This window comes from Brachycentrus maculatus, unplaced genomic scaffold (genome assembly GCF_059751285.1).
Source record: "Brachycentrus maculatus isolate JH-2025_06_01 unplaced genomic scaffold, ASM5975128v1 h1tg000066l, whole genome shotgun sequence".
Taxonomy (NCBI): Eukaryota; Metazoa; Arthropoda; class Insecta; order Trichoptera; family Brachycentridae; genus Brachycentrus; species Brachycentrus maculatus.
Genome location: NW_028280820.1, coordinates 893,865 through 916,444, shown reverse-complemented (window position 1 = coordinate 916,444; position 22,580 = coordinate 893,865). Strand labels below are relative to the sequence as shown.

Here is a 22,580-nt window from a genome sequence, read left to right as displayed (position 1 = left end):
GTGGCGTAGTTGGGTAGAAGCTTGACTTGACTATGAAACTAGCATTACGCTTATTGCAAAATAAATTAAAGAAAGATTAATTTTTATAATTGGTCGGGGCGTCTTTTATGTATTTTTTACATTTACCTTTTCTATCATTAATATCCCATCTGCAGACAAGCCTCTAAAACAGAGGCTTTGTGGGTTATTCCTTTTAAAATTTATATCGTATTACATGAATTTTAATGTATTTACGGTACAATTATTTTATGTTATGCTGTTGGATTCCTAAATAACATATTTTAACCAATAAAAACGTTATACCTATGTTTATTAGTAATTTTGTAAACATTATTTTGTGTTATTAGCTAAAACAAACAAAATTTAAAACTATGTATAGCATAATTATTTGTAAAATGAATCGTATTACAAGAATTTGTGGATACAATATTACAATACAATTAATGTAATGTTGAACACATAAGCTAAAAAATACGTAATTTAAAAATCATGATAGCCTTTTGCAAGAAAAATAAGTGTAACGTAATTATTTAATAAAAATCGTATTACAAAAATTTGTGCATACAATATTTACAGTACAATTATTTTATGTTATTAGCTAAAAAATGTATTTAAAATATGTATTTTAATCATGATAGACTATTGCAAGGAAAATTACGTAAACGATGGAATTATTGGGCCCTTGGGCCTAAAAATTCGTAGGTACTATTAAAATTCCGAGTAAATTCCTTCGGCTGGTTCACTTAAGTAATAAATCAACATTACGCAATAGGACGCATCTCCTCCGCTCTGCGAGATTCACTTATGGCGGGAAAAGTAAAGTAATTATGTTTCAATGGAGAATCCAATTTAATCTTGGCGTAGTTTACAACGCAGTCCCTCCTATAAACAATAAATATTGATATCTCCCAAAGATAAATACCAGCCTCCTCGTAAATTGGGCGCCGCGCCGCTCTCGTACAAAGACGCCCTTCAGCTCGTAAATGCCTGAAATCAAATCTCAATCCATAATAGTTTTTTTTTACATCCAACAATATGTAGCTATTAGAAACATATATATTCCAGTCCGTGTGTACCACCCATTACACCTTTAAAGTACGAAGTATCGAGTATGCACGCATCCGAGGTGTGACGCAATCTTGCTGCATATTTTTTTAACACTATGGGACCCGATCGTATTTTAGTATTTTTTTTTTATAATTGGAAAATAAAAGATGCGTTTTATTGAATCTTTTTTTTAAATCACTTTAAAGACTAGGGGAAATTAGAATAATTAAGTACTTTAAATACCTACTGGGTGGACAGGTAAAAAGTTGTATGATAGGAAGTTGTTTGAATGGTAATATAAGGAAAGAATGTAAGGTAAGGAATGCAAGAAGGCTGATAAAAGTAGTATCGATAAACTAAAAATAAAAATAAAAAGTGTGGATAGATGGTTTGGGTCTCCCTATCCTTACTTTCCTAAATGCAGAAAAAACCTTTAAATATAGGCGGTTGAATATCATTAATAATAAAAAATTGCGATAAATCCATACAATTTTTTTTTTACAATTAAACACTTGTTTTAACAAACTAACAGATGTTTTCATCCATAGGTGAAAAGTAAAACATGTTATTCTTTTCACCTGTGGATGAAAACATCTGTTAGTTATCGAAACTAGTCGTGTGTAATGAAATAAAACTCATTATGTGGTTATACAAGTGATTAATACAAAATAAAAAAATGCACACATCCATTCCACAAAGTTAATGCCGAATCAATAAATAATTTTAATTTTCTCTTTTGAGTAGATTCTGAGATTCAATTTAACAAAAATAACTTCACTATTTTTAAGCATATATATGAACCTATTATTTAATTTTAACCGATGTTCCTTTTCGTCCATATTATTGGCAGCTCGACACGAAGACGTTTGAAACAATCGGAGATCCCTGCCCGGAGAGCGACCCTCCCAGCCTCGGGCCGATGCTTTCTCCTCTGCATCATCCCACCTGGCGGTCCATACCACTATCAACAGTCTGTACCCAGACGTCGCCGAGACTATTCGTGTCCCACCTGAACATACCCATCGGTCACTCGAGCCACTATCCGAACATTACTAAGTTTCTGCGAATTTCCGAGTCGGTACGAATCCATTAATCCGATCATTCATCAGAAGCGCTACCGAGTTCTCACGGTTTCTACGCGGTTTTTTTATACCGACTTTTTTAGAACCGATTCTAGTGCAGTGCCGGAAATACTGAAATTACTGTTGAAAGTGCCAGGGAAATATCAGCGATGCTTAAGGTAATTTATAAAAATATATATTATGGCGTTTTTTGTTTGATTAATATTAAGCAAATTTTATACAATACATACGTATGTTGCTTAAATGTTTTATAGGTAACAATTCATATCACATGGTAAAATTTCTTAAAATCTCTTTTGTCATGCGAAATACTTTATAAATTTATGTAACTGTTTTTGGTCATGAAAATTAGTTTATTTTTATCACCCTTACAATCGGAAATAGAAAAATATTTTATAAATAATAACATTGCTTAACTTTATATATTGTAAACCATAATGATAATTTATTTAAAATAAGGGTAATTCGCACAACAGTATAACGTCTTTAAGTCAATAAAGCGATGGATTTAAATCGTTTCATATAAAAAAAAACAGAAACAGAATATAATTGTGTAGTATTCAATAAGTAAGGGGGTGTTTCTCACCCCAATTAGATAAAATCATGATGTACGAGTATGTACAATATAATAATAACAGGAGCTGTGACTGAAGAAGCACATTGTTAAAATATTATTTTACTACTGCTGTTAAATTAAATGATATGATCCAATCCTGCCGATTATTTATTAATATTTAAATTATAAATATTTAACAACATATTATTTAGGACACTGGATAATTCACCCCTACGGATGAGATGTCAATTATGAAGGTGTCTCAATTTGATATAAAAACGTATCGTTCTTCCTGGGATTCTCAGATGTCCATCTTCTTTTATACAAAAAGTTGAGATAGGTACCTTTAAAAATGAATATTTATTTAGCTCTGATTTGTGTAGTAATTTTACATAGCAATACTTTACAATCAATTTTAACACAAAAATAATCTATGGGATTCTTTAATTTACATACGTATAAAGCAAAATTTCAAATCCATAATTCATTTAAAAAAATGTTTTTTGCATACATTCATACATTTCTTCTTCAAACGTTTAACCGTACCCAAATGGTACATAAGACACCGCATCGCTGTGTCTTATGTACCATTTGGGTACGCTGTGTCAGCTTGATAGTTTATATTTACTATGAAGCTAAGGAGATCTATCTACAGTTTCAAATGCCAGTCAAAGATAGTATGAATCGAATATAGAGATTTTATAAAAATTAGGCTACCATATATGGAATAAAAACGAGGCGACTTTGTTATTGGCGTGTCCGCGTATGCAGGTTTTTTGAAATCTTCAAATACATACATCCTCTGTCAACAAATAGAACTGATATTATTTTTTAACATCTCATCAAAGATGAAGAAGAATATGGAAGTCTGGGCATTTACGGGGCTGACGACCGTCATAGGCTGGTTTAAGTGATCACTTTACACACGTGTAATATTCACCAATAATTATAAGCTTAATAATAAAAATGAAAATGGTATTTTCTGGCGTTTCTCATGTGTGTGATTATAATCCAGGATTCGGACCTCACATACTAATATAAGAGTTTCTGCTTAGTAAAAAGCTTCTTTACATCTCACCAATAGATGTCTCTAGTGAAGTTCTAGTGATTCAAGAACAAGGTTTCTAAATTGGTTCATATATATAGAACTTCCAAGAATTTGAGTAGTGTGGTTGTCAATAATGGGTAGAATTGGTGAATGTTACACGTGTGTAAAGTGATCATTTAAACCAGCCTATGACGGTCGTCAGCCCCGTAAATGCCCAGACTTCCATATTCTCCTTCATCTTTGACGAGATGTCAAAAAAAAAATTAAAAAAATAAATAAATAAATAAATAACAAGGTTTCTAAATTGGTTCATATATATAGAACTTCCAAGAATTTGAGTAGTGTGGTTGTCAATAATGGGTAGAATTGGTGAATATTACACGTGTGTAAAGTGATCACTTAAACCAGCCTATGACGGTCGTCAGCCCCGTAAATGCCCAGACTTCCATATTCTTCTTCATCTTTGATGAGATGTTAAAAAATAATATGAAAATAACTCCTGTAATTCAAGATAATCCAGATTTTGTGAACTAGTATTTGGACACACTCAAAATGTTGTAAATAGAACTGAAATGTAGCTCAGTGGAGATGTAGTAGAGAACTGCTTAAGAGAAGTCATTAATAGGCGCATAATTAACACGAGAGAATTAGTGAAGATGACACTGCCAAAATGGTGAAGAGCGTTGTAAATTTTACATTTCACGTTCATTTTATTTACAGAAATCTCTCTTTCGTCAATAGTGAAAAGGAAATTCTCATCTCTCATAAATCAGTGATCAGTCAGTTGCCGGAAAGGTCGTTATATGTAAGAGCGGCTACAAGCTATAGGTTACCTGTGCCTGTGCAATATACATGCTGATGCTGAATTTATTGCACTTTAATTTCAGATGAGTTTTTTTTTATTTATAAAATATCTAAAAAAGGATACTTTTCGCTTGTAACAAATATATGATATACATATCCGCCTCCGTAGTATAATGGTCATCACGCTCGGCTACCGTAATGGAGGTCCTGGGTTCGATCCCCAGGGGGGGAGTCATTTATAAAATATCTAAAAAAGGATACTTTTCGCTTGTAACAAATATATGATATACATATCCGCCTCCGTAGTGTAATGGTCATCACGCTCGGCTACCGTAATGAAGGTCCTGGGTTCGATCCCCAGGGGGGGGGGGAGTCAAAAAAATTGAAGTGATTTTTTCACTTTAAAATTTATTCAATACGACCCTGCACTGGTACCTGAAGCAAAGGGCTGATCACCTTTCCTTCATATGTTAACGATTAAGATAAAATTGTGTTTATTTGATGTAGTCCCCTATGCAAGGGTGCGGATGAGGGTTTGAAGATGGATATAAAAATTAATATATATTTTTATTATATATATATATATATATATATATATATATATATATATATATATATATATATATATATATATATATATATATATATATATATACATATAAATATACAACATTTAACGGTAATTAGAAACCTTTTTAGCAGTAACTCTGTGGTCGGGATTTCAGCCATATTTACCATATTTACCAGTAAAATTCTTGACACAATAGGGGCATTCGCCCTAATCATTATAGAAACCTTAGTAGCCTCATTAGGAATAATTATTTAAAAATGAAAAAGTAAAAGAGAACATTCATTGGCAGAGCTTTTCAGTACACTGCCTAATTTTTTCGACATCGCTGGAACACCTTTTTACAATTGAGCAGCGGATGTAATGTATACAATTAATTTTGCTGTAATCTAACTTTTTTGGCAAAATTATTTAGCGTTTATAATCACCATTAATTTTCTGACAAATGTTTAAAAATATCCTATTAATTTCAAACATCCTGTGCATGAGCTTTTGCTGTAAACTTCTATTATACTAAAGTAATAACTACGATACAACATGAAGACAATGTATAGTACTTATTCTAAGTAACCTTTCTATGGTGGTTATAGTATCAAATTATGTCAAATTATATTTAAACTTATGCTTTGTTATGTAAAATGTGTAATTTTGTTGAATGTATACTAACTTAAAACGCGTTGTTAAACGCGATGCAGAATTCTTTTTATACTAAAACAATAGCGAGACTATTAGGTATATTACTAATGAAATGCCTTTTAATATAAAATTGTTAATAAATGACAATACGAAGAGAGAGAATTGTTAGGCTATTTTCAAATGAATTATTAAAATAGTGATAACTCTAATATAAAACTCGTAATATTACTTAGGCTAGCGTAAGTGATCACTTTATAAACATGTGTAACGTTCACCATTCTGCCCTTTGTAGAGCATCAATGTGCATTTACTTTGAAAGTAGTGTATTCTTATGCGTTTTTGTAGGATTTCTTTCGTATGTTTGTTGAAATTCTGAAAGACATAAAATTTTGGCAGATGGTGTTGCCATCAGTTTAGAATTTGAATATAGTAAGTTAAGTATATAGATTTCTCCAACTGAAGAGATTTAATAACAAACCTATACTAAGGTGTTAGTATTGTATATCATTTTAGTCATAAGGAGCGTTAGCAAAACAATACTTCTTGTTTACTCGTATATCCGTACTCCATATATGTATAATACATTTAAGCATTGCGCTTGAGTTGATCCTATTTTCGGATCAACTCTTATGGCGTTTACTTACAAGTTTTGCGGGGTATCGATTTTTCTAAAAATCTTTCTAATTATATACCGTTCAAGAAAGAAAAATAAATATTTAATTAATTAATTAAAACGTTATTTAAATGATTTTTTTAAATTTCAGATCGGTTCTAGCATAATTTTATTTAAACACTTTTTTTTACAAAAGCAATAAAATGGAAGCAATTTTTGTATCTACCCGTCAATGTAATTACATGAAATCGTTTGTATACATAAATATGTACAGACTCTAAATATCTATGTATTGCATAAACGTGATGTTGTCACTATGAACTAAAATTGTCTAGTTACATTACAAAACCAAGTCCGACCAATTTTTTAAAAATAAAGTATTCGGAGTAAGTACGTTAAAAATTATTACTTTGTTTTTTATTACACAATTTTTAAATATCCTCATATTCTAAGAAAAGGGTTGGTAATACGTATAATAATTAAAGTATTGTTTTCCACATTCCTATTTATTTCAACGGTTTAATTTCCCAGGATATAAAATGATAATAAGGCTTTTTTGTAATTATCCATGCATAAAAGTTCAAAAAATTTAAACACATTAATGTTTAAAAACACTCGAAGGGTAAAAAGCTTTAAGCAATAGTTCACAAGAGATAATCGCAAACAGGTATTCTAAAATGATTCCGAAGAAATCCACCTACATCATGTTTTCATAAAGGCATTGAACTGAATAATTTATGAGCTTTGCATGAGTCTAAAATGCATTTTAATGCACTCTGCTCTCTTATGTATGTGTACTTAATAATTACTATTCCAGAGCCAGAGCTTTATATGGAACATTGTTCCGGGTGAAAGGTTTCTAAACCACTTTGACAAGATTTTTTTTCGAAAACGCGATTATAATGCGCACCAAACATACGTAACATGCATAGATCATGCATACATAGGCAGTAGTTTTGTACAACATTTTGCATAACCACTTGGAATTATGTTCACGTTTCACATCAAGGTAAAAAATGTTTTCAAGTAGGTTTATACTTCGGTAAAATCATGGTTTTTGTGTATTTAACGGTGACACGCCATGCTTTTTCAACATAGTAGGTACAAACTTTTTTTCAGAGTTGCGTAACAATTCATTTTATTATCTTATGTAAAATGGACTCTTGGTCTTAGATCCAGGGTTCGAGTATCACAATTGTATTAGGTAATGGAAATACGTTTTCGGTATTAGTTAATACATAATATAATTATTTATAATTTGATCTACTAGGTAAATACCACCAGTTCATAAAATCTATTGTGATATGTGTTTCAATGCATTCCGCATCATTTTCAAACACTGTACGGTGTTATAGTGGTATCTTTAAGTAAAAATGGATAGATACTACCGCAAAGTGACTGCCAAAATGATTAATGAAAATACGTATTTTTATAAACCTTAGTTTACGTATATAAACAGCTTGTTGAAACATTGTCGTTTTTCAGTCCTGCTCTATCATTCTAATAAATACTTATTTTCTATCATTATAACAATCGAATGATTAAAGAAAACACTTCGTTTTTTACCACTTGAGTTTTATTATAGACTACATGTTTCAGAAGTTAAACTTCCATCATTCAGGTCTGTATAATAACAGTATTATACAGACCTGAATGATGGAAGTTTAACTTCTGAAACATGTAGTCTATAATAAAACTCAAGTGGTAAAAAACGAAGTGTTTTCTTTAATCATTGTAACATGTCTTACCACAAAGTTAATGCCGAAACAATAAATAAAATAGCAATCGAATGCATAGTCTACCGATTTAATAATGGTGTAAAATTATAAAATCAGTAGCCTAAGTTATATGTATAAATATATATAAATATATAAATATATATATATATATATATATATATATATATATATATATATATATATATATATATATATATATATATATATATATATATATATATATATATATATATATATATATATATATATATATATATATATATATATATATATATATATATATATATATATATATATATATATTTTTTTTTTTTTTTTTTTTTAACTCTTTATTCCAGCTTGACTAAGTGGTGGGTGCAATACTTAGTCAGCCATATATGTTTTACAACATTTTATTTAAACAATGAAATTAGAAATAAGAAGGAAATAAGAAATTGAAAGAAATAATAAAAAATAAAAATAATAATAAATTTGGAGAGATGTAGACGAAAATTAGCTCGCTGGCAAACGCAGCACTGCGCTCCAGTGCCGCCACATGTCCAGCCCCCATCTGTGCTCCACAAGCCGCTTTATGATGAGGTTGGAGCTCTTCATCAGCCTCTCCCGGAAGCCTGCCACTCGGTGCCTTAACAGGCCATCCCAATGTGGTAGGCGTGCTGTGGCAAACATACCACTCGCGCTGCAGTGTCGGGGTAACTTCATTAAAGCTCTGTAGCCGTTATTGTAGCATATTTTCATGCTCTTTAAGCTTCGTTGTGTAAACTTACACCATAGTTCGCTGCCGTATTGCTGCGTACACAACACTTGGAACAGTCTATTTTTTACCTGCGCGGAGCAGTGGGCAAAGCGGCGTGTCAGCATATTGGACCGCACGCAATGAGCACGATATTGGCGCTTGATGTCCTCATCATCCGCACAGTTCTCCTGTAGGATATGTCCCAAATACTTGAAGCTACTTACCCGCTTAACTTCTTGTCCATTTATAGTTATGGGCGGTACCTTTAATGAGTAATTTTTGGGTTTAAACACCACAAGCTCACATTTTTTGGCGTTGTACTCTAGGCCGTTTTCTGTGGCATAACATTCACAAATGGCAATAAGTTTACGTAGGCCAGCTATCGATGGTGCCATCAGGACCATATCATCGGCGTATGAGATGGCATTCACTCTCCCTCCTCCTATGGAGCATCCCGCATTTACTTGGTTTAACCTATCATGTAATGCATCCACGTAAAGGTTAAATAGGCTAGGAGATGTGATTCCACCTTGTTTGAGTCCTCGCTGAGCTTTAAACGGAGTTGAGGTTTCGGTCCCCCATTTTACTCTATAAATGAGATTTTCGTTCCAGTTTTTTAACATGCATTTCGTCGTAGGACATTCAATTGATTTTTGTATTTTTTCTTCCAAAATGTGATGTACTACTGTATCATATGCTTTCCTGAGATCCATAAAACAGGCATATACTGGCGTATTTCGGCGCACATATATATTTATAGTATTTTTAACAGCGAAGATAGCTGTGTCCGTTCCCGATCCTTTTTTAAAACCAAATTGGTTGTCGGTCGTTTTTAGGTTTTCAACAGCTTTCTCCATCATTATGTTTTCTATGGTTTTTGCCGCCATGGTGGAAATCGCTATTGGCCTGTAATTTTCTTTTTCTGTTAAATTTCCCATAGGATTTTTTGCAATAGGTATAATTATTGACGTACACAGAGACTCAGGTATGAACGAGTGCCGGAACATTGCTGTGAAAGCTAGCGCCCACAGTACGTGTATTCTCGCGCTAGCATATCTAAGGTACTCAGCACAAATTTCGTCTCCTCCGGCGGCTTTATTACATTTCAGTGACCTAATGGCAGTCTGGATTTCCTTCACTTGTATAATGCAGGGACTCAGTGGATGCATATTGTTAGCATTATTATTGTAAATATTATAATTTTCCGCACTTCCTGTTCATATATATGTATATATATATACATATATTTATATATATATATATATATATATATATATATATATATATATATATATATATATATATATATATATATATATATATATATATATATATATATATATATATATATATATATATATATATATATATATATATATATATATATATATATATATATATATATATATATATATATATATATATATATATATATATATATATATATATATATATATATATATATATATATATATATATATATATATATATATATATATATGTACATATATGTATGTGTAATCATAATTTTTTATTACAATACTTATCATTCCGGGCTTTAAGAAAGAGAGAAAGCGGTTTACCTCATTTAACCAGCAAATTTTGTGCGATAAAATATGTGAATTTAAAAACAAACACATTGTTGAAGAAGAAACCGCCAAAAATATTTTATTTGCAGTAAACAGTGGCCGAAAAAAAGCTACCATCGTGTTCTACGGAAAAAATCCAAACTTGATTATTCATTGTAACAATTCGTAAGGATCAATTTTATTAGTATTTTATTCTCTTATTACACTATAACCGAAAAATTAAAATTTGTGTATTCCATTTAAGTAATTCGTCCATATTAGCAGTGCTAAACATACGGAAACATTTTTATAAAATTATTTTATTTGGCAGTCACCCAGTGATGTTTCTGCCAGTAAGTATCAAGAGACATATTTTTATACATAAACCTGACCAAGTACGAAGAAACCTATTCTTATTTCGCTCACTCCTTTCAAGAACGTCATAAATCAAAAAACTTGATTTTTCAGGAGAACGTTAAAAAATATTATATTGTATTAAAAATAAATATCAAGCCACTTATTGAACTTCTTACTGTGTGACAGATCTTTTTAGGTAAAACCTGAAGGTTTTTTCTACATTTGAAAAACATTTAGTATATTTCAGAAAATTATAAAACAATACACTTTCTTCAAAATGCAGAAACAACACTTTCTGCCCTGTAGAGGGTAAATATTAAGTTTAAAATATGCCACTTTTGCTGGGATATAGCACATTTTCTGGGCATTCCGAAAACACGCATAACTGAAAATTGTCAATTTTTTATTTATGACGTTCTTGAAAGGAGTGAGCGATTTATTCTCCATTTCATTCAACACAATTCCTTCACTAAAATCGTCTGTTAACTATCAAATTAATAATATTTGACTAGTGTATCCAAAGATCTGAAGCGAGGGACTGATCACCTCGTCCTTAGGACCTCGTCTTTATTTAATAATCAAAAAAGTTGACACCGCATCAATCCGATGCAGTGTTTCAAGACACTTTCAGACATTATTTACGCGCAATGGTTCATAGAGCTATATCATATCGCTACAGCCTTTTCTTGATTGTTTATTATATTATTGATCAGTCCTTCGCTACAGATATCATAAAGCAGGGTGGAATTTATTTTTTTATATGCATACATTTATTAAAATAACAATTTTTACATATTTAGAACATTTTTTTGTAGAGACCCACCAAGCCACTTGTGTGTCTTGTCGGTGGAGTTCTTTTTGAAAACTTTTTTTATTGTTTTTAACGATTTTAACCTAATATACACACAAAAAAAGATATAAAAATTAAGAATATAAACATTTTACAATTTTCATAAAATTAACTCTTGATCAATTACCCATTCCTTTATTTTGCCTTTACTAAATAAAAGGTTGAAAAATCATCGACATTAAGTACGAATACAAGTCAGAATAAATGAAGTAATAAAGCTTTGTTTTTGCAAAACTTAAAATATGAATGGGTATTATTTTAAAAGTTCTTGATTCAACCTTTGACTAGCGCATCGATTTATTGTGATTTTTTCCCTATTTCGTGATCATCTTGCACAAATATATGTACAAACCATAATTGGTATCATTACGAAGTAGACTTACGCACCATTGGAAAATAATAGAAGTTGCACAATAACAAAAGACTCATTGTTTAATATCCTATTCCATTAAATTTCAAGGCGATATTGCAAATATAAAAATGTCTCAAAAGATTGGTCGTGAAAATTTGCAACTTAAATTATTTAGTCTATTTTTATGAATGGTACTGTTTAGATTCAATTATTTATATGATGAAGAATTCATTCTGTAATGAATAGATATAAATTTCTTTCACTATTCATATAAATATTTTTCCTTTAATGGAAAAATATTTGTATTGATTAAATATAATTTAATTTAAGCCAATAATGGCTTACATTAAATTATATTTGATCATAATTAACTGGAAGTTGGTCGTAGAATCGATTGGTTCATCTTATAATAGGTACACGATATGAGGTCAGGTCGAGTCAGATTTGAATAGAGTCAATATCACGAATTTTGATTAACATAAAAGTTTTTCTAACTATTATTATCTATAATAATGATTATGATAATTGCGGACAGAGTTTAAGCGAAATTTACTGCAAATTGGTTTTTAAATTCATTGGAACTTTCTTTGTCAAATTTCATATTGCTGAACGATAATTCGAGTGATTGTCATTTTCTATTATAGTATTTTGAGAGTGTTGAAACCTTTGTTTACAAATTCTGGGTAATGCATACTTAGGAATTATTTCTATCAATATTTTTATGTATTAATATCTCAAAGAGAAAATGTAAGTATGGGCATTTACAGGGCTTATGACCTGTGATAGGCTAGTTTAAGTGATCACAGTATGCGCGTGTAAAATTTACCAAATTAGATGATAATAAGAATCATATGTGAAATGTTGTTCTTCACATATAGATACGGAGTAAATAATGTTCGCCTCCGTCGTGTTATGGTCAGCACGCTGGTCTACCGTACTGGAGGTCCCGGGTTCTATTCCCAGGGGGAGTCAAATAAATAAAGGTGATTTTTTTCACTCTAATATTTATTCAATATTACTCTGGACTGGTACCTAAAGCTGAGGGCTGGTCACCTTTCCTTCATGTGTTTACGATCAAGATAACACTGCGTTTATATGAAGCAGTGCTCTATGCTCTTTCGGGTGCAGATAAGGGTTATAAAAAAAAGTGGTGATCCAAATTATAATTTTTGCTTTTTTACCTTGTTGACATATTTTTATTCTGGTAGGCTTTTGACAAATTTTGCTGAAATATACCTTTGTGTTTATAAAAGGATACATGTCATTAAAATATACTATTTGTATAATTGCATATTTTTCTTATCGGTTTTTGTATTAGTCAACCAAACGTCAGTTTGAAAAAAATCTTAAAAATGGGTCAACATTTTTTTAACATTCGATTTAATTCGGTTACATACACTTTTATCAAATTATTATTATTATTATTATTATTATTATTTTTTTTTTTTTTCTTTTTGACATCTCATCAAAGATGAAGGAGAATGTGGAAGTCTGGGCATTTACGGGGCTGACGACCGTCATAGGCCGGTTTAAGTGATCACTTTACACACGTGTAACATTCACCAATTCTACCCATTATTGACAACCACACTACTCAAATTCTTGGAAGTTCTATATATATGAACCAATTTAGAAACCTTGTTCTTGAATCACTAGAACTTCACTAGAGACATCTATTGGTGAGATGTACTTTTATCAATTTAAAATAAACACTTAATTTACTAACAGTATAAAGCATCTAGAAAAACTGAGGTATGAAATTTTGTACGAGAGCATATTTACGTATTGAGCAATAGTTTCAAGTGGTTTAGAAGGTTTTCTATAATGGAATTAATTATTTTGTAAAAACCATCATAAAACGAAAGAGAAAACACTCTTCGTTCATCGATATCAAGAATCACTCCAACATTCACTAATGTGTATGTACACAAAATAAATCATACATGCCTTAAAAACACATAGGTAAATTTTATCAGTAATTTTAAATTATGCATGTTTCAAAAGTTATTAGACAAACATGTACTCAGCGCGTATTGAAGTAAGGTTAAAATCGTATTTTTAAGCGTTTTTAATTTTCAAACGCACATAAATTGTATAATCTGTTTAGGATTAAAAAGAGGTTCATCTGCACAGAAATATCTTGAAAACACTTCAAACATACACCTCAAAATATTTAAGTTAATGATATATAAATGTAACATTTTTCATTCTTCGAGCTTCTGTTGAAAATTTAAAATTTAAAAATTCTACAATTTCAAGGGGTACCCTTCTTCTTTTGATATTCGCAATTATTCGCATTAAATCTTCTTTTGATATTCGCAACTTAACTTTGGATTTATATGTACAATTATTTATTTATTCTATCAGACACTGGATTGTTCAATCTACGGATGATATATTTAAATCTTTCAAAATAACAACTAACACACGAAAGACATCCAACAACTTCATATATACAATATATACATCTTTGAAAAATTAATCTCATATGGATGTTAAATAATTGGCAGAAGGGTAAACGCTACACAAGTATTTGAAATAATCAATTAAGTCAGCCAAATCTCTGCCCTGGGTTGCTCAGACATTTATCTTTTTTCTTGTAAAAACTATAGAACGTCGTCTCACGATGAGACATCTATAATGTTACAATGATTAAAGAAAACACTTGTTTTTTACCACTTGAGTTTTATTAAAGACTACATGTTTCAGAAGATAAACTTCCATCATTCAGGTCTGTATAATAACTATTAGTTATTATACAGACCTGAATGATGGAAGTTTAACTTCTGAAACATGTAGTCTTTAATAAAACTCAAGTAGTAAAAAACAAGTGTTTTCTTTAATCATTGTAACATGTCTTACCACAAAGTTAATGCCGAAACAATAAATAAAATATCTATAATGTTCATGGATTTTTTATTTGATTGTTCTAATGTAGTAGTCAATACCGAATTGTAAGCTTAAGAATTCTAAAAAAAATCCAATTTAAGTTTATATAGGAGACACCTCATATATTATATTATTTCATTTGATATGCTTTCAATTTGACTGTTTAATTATTTAAAAAAATATACATTTTGTACCATGTACCAACGAACTAGATATAACTCATGTGATCGATACATTAGATATTTCAACAGAGATGAAGCATCTTTTGAATGAAGAGAATATGGAAATCTAGGCATTCACAAGTATTGTTTACATATTAGTTTAAGAGGACGCACCGATCATATACTCCTAGAGACGGCCCCGTGTTTTAATAATGCGTTAAGTCAAGCAGTATTCACGAAAATTATTTGGTAAGAGGTCACTTACATGATACGGTACTCAATTTTAAGGTTAGGTCGTTTAGAAAAATGAAATGTTTTTTTTTACCATTTATTTAAATTATTGTATGTATGTTGACAATACACAATACTCATTACTTACGTATGGAGATTTCACAAGGATAAAAAAATCAAGGAAATATTTATTAAAACATCGTAAAAGTACGTGCTTAAAATAAACGTAGGGTTTTCTTTTGAAAGACTATTCAGAATAATAATTTATGTGCATAAAATATCTGTTAATATTTTACAAAAATTATATTAAAATATACACATAAAGTACACATTTCAAACTAAGACAAAGTAAGGAAATATTCATGAAAACATTTTGTAAGTACGCACTTTTAAAGTAAGATTGAAATTATATTCAAAAGTTTGAATAATGTATGTAAAATATGTAAAAGTGTAACATCCTCGGCTAACCTGCTTAAATATTGAATAGTGTAACCTTAACTAATGCTATTAGCGGAAGGTTGTAAACTCTCGACGTATATATACGTATACCGAAGCACGCACATGCTACCGGAACAATTTAGATTACATAAACAAACAGACAATGATACGTTTTGAATAATGCAAGGCTTAAGAACCAACGTCCGTTTTATAATAATAAGTTTCTAAAATATGACTATTGTTTGAACGAAGCTCTTGAAAGATTGCGTAATCCGTAATCCCAACACCTCTCGGCCGTGTAGAAAGTTCCGCTAATTTTACGCATGCCATCTTCAAGAGAAAATTGATTAAGTATGCGGGCGTAACAGACTCTCAAATCTTGTGTCAATGGTAGTTGTCCAACCATTCAAGAAGACCCTTTTTGTTTGCACATACATATGTATAGTATCACGCTGATTGAATATTGATGTTTGATTTCACTTCTATTTACAGTTCAGGTGTTTTATTTCAAATGCCAAAGCATCAGGTGTTATTAAAATCATAAATACTTTATTGTCTATGCATCTGTTGTGGCATCTTCATAAATATTTGATATCTATAATGTATGTTAAAATATGTAAATGGTTTTCTTTTGAGCAAGCAAAAGATACCGCAATATAATTAAACACCTGATATTAAATAGAGAGCTTTATCGGGATGTTTTGTCTTTAAACAAATTAACAATCATTGCCCTCAAAACGAATGATTTTTTTACGTCTATTATTGTCCTATATTTTGGATCTTAACCTTCTAACCCTAAACTTTTTGCCTGACCGTACATTCGTTATATTTATTTTAGAAGCAAAAAATTCACAAGTGCTACAGCGTCGGGGTTACTTCTTGAGGGCCTTGCATCCATTATTATGAGACTTTTTTTACATTTTTTAATTGTAATTTTACTTGGTAACTTGGTTCTTTTACCACTATTTCTAAAACTCGATTTTGACTTGTGTTTCGATGCATTCCGCTTCATTTTCAAACACCGCACGGTGATATTACCACAAAGTGATTGCAATCAACTGTGAATCAATTAATAATAATAATTTTAAAAAAAAAATTTTTTGCGCTTCGCTGCATAAATGAACTCTTAAACCCGAAAATTTATTCTGGAATCGTAATAAAATATTAGAATCCCTGAATTAATTTTCGAGAAGTGCTTAATATCCATTTTTACTTTACTATATATACGCAGTATCATTTAAATATAATTAAACCTAAACCTTTACGCATAAGATATGAAAAAAAGTAATTCAAATAATGCCAGCACAGCGTGCTTACCACCGAATTTCAGGCGAGCACGATTTGTCAGTGCTACCGCTATCGATACTTTAATCGTGAATCGTATCGTGAAAGATTTTAACTGGGGAGCGTAACATTATTATACACGATATATCCAAGAAAGGTAATTGATGGTGCTCATCCGTCAAAATTAACACACGATATATCGATTTACACGCACTATCCATATATATAAATATATATATAGAGGAAGTCCGAAATATGCCATGCTGGTATTGGACGGGCAAACAAATTACTGCTTACATAACTCGAAACACTTACGATTTTAATTGGTTAAACATTTTGTACTCATCAATTATTTTTTATAACGAGATATCAACAATGTTGGCCGATTACAACGATAGAGCTTAAGTCGAATAAAGACGCTCTTAAATGCATTTAAGTGTCCATTTTCTAGAATGTTCGGTAGTGACGCGATGCAATAATACATTACGCTTTAATATTTTCTTGCAGTTATTGTTATGCAGTACATGCACTTAAGAAGTATTTGCGAGAGGTGCATAAAGACCAGGGGCGTGCATTCCATATAGGCAGAAAAGCAGTGCCTAACCTAAATTAACCGCGTGACGTAAAAACGCAACCAGTAACTACCGAACCTTACTAAGTAGTACCTAGATTACCTTACTCTACCTCTACTGCCTACCCTTATCTATTTTCTGTGCACGCCACTGATAAAGACATATGGCATTGAATTATGTTTTATTATAGAAAATTTATATGAGAAAAGATGCGTTTATTGACTTAAATTTATTGGTATTCATTCAATTGAATTTAGAGTAACTGTTTAATTGTAAGGAAAGATATCAATTCTTTCTCAATCAAGTGCAATGCGTGTGTGTATGTGTATGTGAGTAAATTAAAAATATTTATAAATGACTTCCGAAACAGAAATTAAAAATATTTAAATATAAAATTAATTTTGCAATAAAACATGAAATATTTGCAGTTATGATGCCATTTATGCGAATATGATAACTTATATTACATACCAGTTAGAAAAATACATTGAATTTAAGTAAAACTTAGTTAAGTGCGGCATTGAATATGGTCGGTGAAGCCGCCAGCTCCCATGTGAGAGAGGCACCATAGGTATGGTGCCTCTTAAGCAATGATCGTGAGTGAGAAATGTGCGTAAAGGTCAAAGTTGAGTGAATTAAACAACGGATCGGCGGCTGCCACTTTCTTGCTGGTGTTTATGGGACACACGGTACACGACGTAACGAGCGAAATCGCAGACCGACGTGGGTACCGGATGACCAAAAATGATATATAATACTTTGTTTAATTGCAACCTGGCAACATGTAATTACAACTATTTGTTTAGTGATGATTTACTACTTGGTGAAGTAAAATTACTGGTTGTGTTCCCGTGGTTAGTGTCGCGGACTCTTGAGTCAATGTTTCTTGGTTCGAACCCATTCTACCACAATTTGATACCTATTTCTAATAATGAGCCGCTTAGGATCACAGAAATACAGTAGTATGAAATTGAAGTATTTTTGTAATAGAAGTTTTCTTTTAAAAATAAATAATAATAACAATCTATTTCAGTCATTAACCCTTTCCTACATTAAGCCCTTCCGCCTTCATAGTGTAATGGTCAGCACGCTCAGCTACTGTACTGGAGGTCTCGGGTTCGATTTCTAGGGGAGGGATTCAAATAAATAAAAGTGATTTTTTACTATAATATTTATTAAATTTTACCCTAGACTGGTACTTGAGGCAGAGGGCTGATCACTTGTCCTTCAAGTGTAAGCAATCAAGATAACACTGCGTTTATATGATGCAGTGCCCTATGCACCATCGGATGCGGATGAGGGCTTGAAGACATAAAGCCCTCATATGAGGACTTAATAGTTGGCGAAGTCTGATTTCTTTAAATTTCTTGTACATAATTCATGTGCGAAATAAAACGTATAAAAGTTTTAAAGTGAAGATAAAAAAGTTCATTTCGTTCATTCAAACCCTTATCCGCACCCCAATGGTGCATAGGGCACTGCATCATATAAACGCAGTGTTATCTTGATCGTTTACACATGAAGGAAAGGTGATCAGCCCTCCGCTTCAGGTACCAGTCCATGGTAATATTGAATAAATATTACAGTGAAAAAATCACTTTTATTTATTTTACCCCCCCTGGGAATCGAACCCGGGACCTCCAGTTCGGTAGCCGAGCGTGCTAACCATTACACTACGCAGGCGAAAAAGGTTCATAGCTAATAATATTTAAGTCATTTGTTAGGAAAATTATTTGATTATTTGATGGCATTTGTTGGCCCATCCTGTGATGAGATGTTGAGGAAAGTAAAAGCTACTAGAAGTATCTCGTATATGTAACTTATTGGAAACTTACAAGAAACTTGAAGACAGTCATTGAATAGCAACAGCAATCTACTATTAAGATCTTATATCTCGAGAATCCGACACATAATATATCATTAATGAACCAAGAGTATGTCACATATAAAAAATATATTTACATATTTTTACTTTTAAAAAATCATTACGAAAAATCGTTATTAGGATTTAAAAAACCAGCATAGTCATCACCGTGTGAAATATTATGAGTTATATCGGAAACAGTTTGTCTGGAAATATACTCATATCTACCAGATTCTCAAAAATAAATTTATTGCTCAATTCACTGCATTAACATCTAATAAAAATCATCACAATAGCGTAAGTTTGAATGAAAATAATTCATTAACTATTTTTCAAAGCCTTTAGATTTCTAGTAAACTCCATTTTTTTTATGATGCATCATAGTTTAACACGTTTTTGTGTTAGATTTTCAAAGGAAAAAGTTTTAAATATTTCTCTTGAAGAATGCTTTATATTCTGTGTAAAATGAAAATGAGACAGGTAAAAATAGATAACAGGTAAAAAATTACTTTTATAGAAGAACAGTTTTTTTTATTCAATGGCAGTGGCATCTGTTGAACGTAACAGCAACAAACGCGAACATAATCATCGCTCATGGCGGACAGCGTGCTCCTTGACAGTTGCTGTCACATTTCACTGTTTCTTTGCATTGTGAAATTATTTTATTAATTAAAACCCTTACACGCACCCCAATGGTGCATAGGGCACTACGTCATATAAACGCAGTGTTATCTTGATCGTTTACACATGAAGGAAAGGTGATCAGCCCTCCGCTTCAGGTACCAGTCCAGGGTAATATTGAATAAATATTACAGTGAAAAAATCACTTATATTTATTTTACCCCCCTTGGGAATCGAACCCGGGACCTCCAGAACGGTAGCCAAGCGTGCTGACCATTACACTACGGAGGCGGACAATTATACACATCAGAAACGTTTTTTGACATTTTTTTATTTATTCAGACTGAGTAACAGCAAAACGTGGCTCAGTGAAGCTAGTTTATATGTATAATTATCGTATTGTGTTTACACCACCGCTAGTTTAAAAACAATTTTGTTGTTAAAATTAATTTTTCTTAATAATGTTGTTGTAATAGTAAAATAAGAAAAATGTCAGATAATTAAATGAAAATAACGGATATCATTTAAATTCCGCACGTTAAGTAGTTTAACACAATACGTAATAAGTACTTTATTAATTAGAATTAAGAGAAATATTAAAGGTGATAATGCTTCCTTAATTACGAAAAAATACACCGCGAACTTTAAATACTTAAGCTTAAGGAACAATTAACTAAACGGGAAATATTCAATTGTGTTCATATAATATATACGTGTTGCGAAATACTTGATGCTTAAATTAATTTAAGCTGAAATGTTATGAATGAAATTTTATAGTAAAATTAATAGGTATTATGAATCTTGAAGCGCCCTTGAGGTATTTTTTTACGAAAATGGCGCTATATAAGTTATCCAATTTTATTATTATTATTATTATTACGTTGGTATTTTAAAATAATAGATTTAAAAAATAGCAACTCAAAAGTTTTGACGATTAGAGTGATCACCCACTATTGACCATTGACCATCAACCTCGCAAAAAAATTAATGGCAACTTTAAAATTAATTAATGTGGCAACTACATGCTATATTAGCCATTCTTATATCCATTTGTTCCTCCACGGTATTATTATCGCGTTTTTAGGTCAGGTATTTGAGTTCAGATTAGGTTAAAAAATGTTTTTATTAGTAAATACATAATTAACGATCTTATCATAACTTATCAATATGAAAAATAGGGCGAGTGAAATTCAGTTTTGTAAAAAAAAAATAATAATAATAAATATTTTGAGTATGTAACGCGTTATAATTATTAACAACATTTCGAGTGTGTCCAAATAATTGTTCACAAAATCTGGATTATCTCCATATATATAGAAATTCCAAGAATTTGAGTAGTGTGGTTGTCAATAATGGGTGGAATTGGTGAATGTTGCACGTGTGTAAAGTGATCAATTAAACCAGCCTATGACGGTCGTCAGCACCATAAATGCCTAGACTTCTATTCTTCTTCATATTCTTCTTCATTTTTGAAGAGATATAAAAAATAAAAATAAAACAGTTATAATTGTTATACATAATTTTAAATACAAAATCATACGATCAAAGGTAAAAATCTTAAGACTTGAACATTCAATTCAAACCTCTAACCACGATAGAAAAAAAATCGCCTAGAGAGACTTAAGAAGCACATCATTCTTCAGTAATTCCTATCTAATCGAAATAATGGATTATATTAATGGAATTGATTACATCATGTAAAAAAATGCATTATCTCCGATGGCTTTTAACAAACGCCAGAAATATTTGATTTTATCCTTGAAACACTAATTGTACATCACTTCATTCTTCCTTGATACGTCTACCTCTCCACTATCAATTTTATACCCGATCGATTCTTTCCCTTCCTTGTTTTCGTCCATTATACATAGCACCACTAATATATAATGTAGTAATTTTTTGGTCATTTGTACTGCGATTATTTGTAAATATTTTTTTTCTTTTACAAGAACTCAAACGTCTGTAAAAGGTTCAAACTTTAACCAGTAGTATAACTAGATTTTTTTGTAGGTTGGAAGCTATAGCTTATAAGCAAAAATCCCGAAAATGAAAATATATTATGTATACGAAGTTGAATAAATACATGCAATTAAAAAAAATCCAGGTCAATAGTTTAAAGGATCTTTAAAAGCTCTATACACTATAAAAGTTTGCAGTTATCACTCGTTTTTTTTACTATTCGGCCCTTTCCGAGTAGCCTTTTAGTACAAATGGTTTTATTTTTAACTCACCTGAACACCTACGTTTTAGCCTGTTCCAATATTTTTTTTTAAATATTATTTAATATAGTTACGTTTTTAAGTACAACATAATACAATTTCTAAACATTTATACATATGGCAAACTTATGGTTATAGATTCGCTGTGCCTATCCAAAAAAGAGACTGAGCTCTTGTACTTGGAGAGGGACTTACACTCAAGGTTTAATGTTTTATATAATTAATGGTGTAATAGTCATTTTTTTATATTTTTTCAAGATTTATATATAATGGGCATTAATTTATTCTTAAAAATTTTTATATCTTCTATTTTTTAATTTCTTTAGGGAGTTTATTGAAATATTT

At 30.9% G+C, this 22,580-nt stretch overlaps 1 protein-coding gene across 1 annotated transcript in view; it reads left to right on the top strand.

Annotated features, from left to right (window-relative positions):
• Nucleotides 1–1,968: 1,968 nt before the first annotated feature.
• The window catches only part of LOC148311361 (uncharacterized), a 48,228-nt gene continuing 27,616 nt past the window's right edge, over nt 1,969–22,580 (top strand). The window contains exon 1 of the mRNA XM_088256789.1: nt 1,969–2,287. Within this exon, the coding sequence (XP_088112915.1) occupies nt 2,279–2,287 (9 nt within the window). The 5' untranslated portion in view covers nt 1,969–2,278. The remainder of the gene's footprint in view (nt 2,288–22,580) is intronic.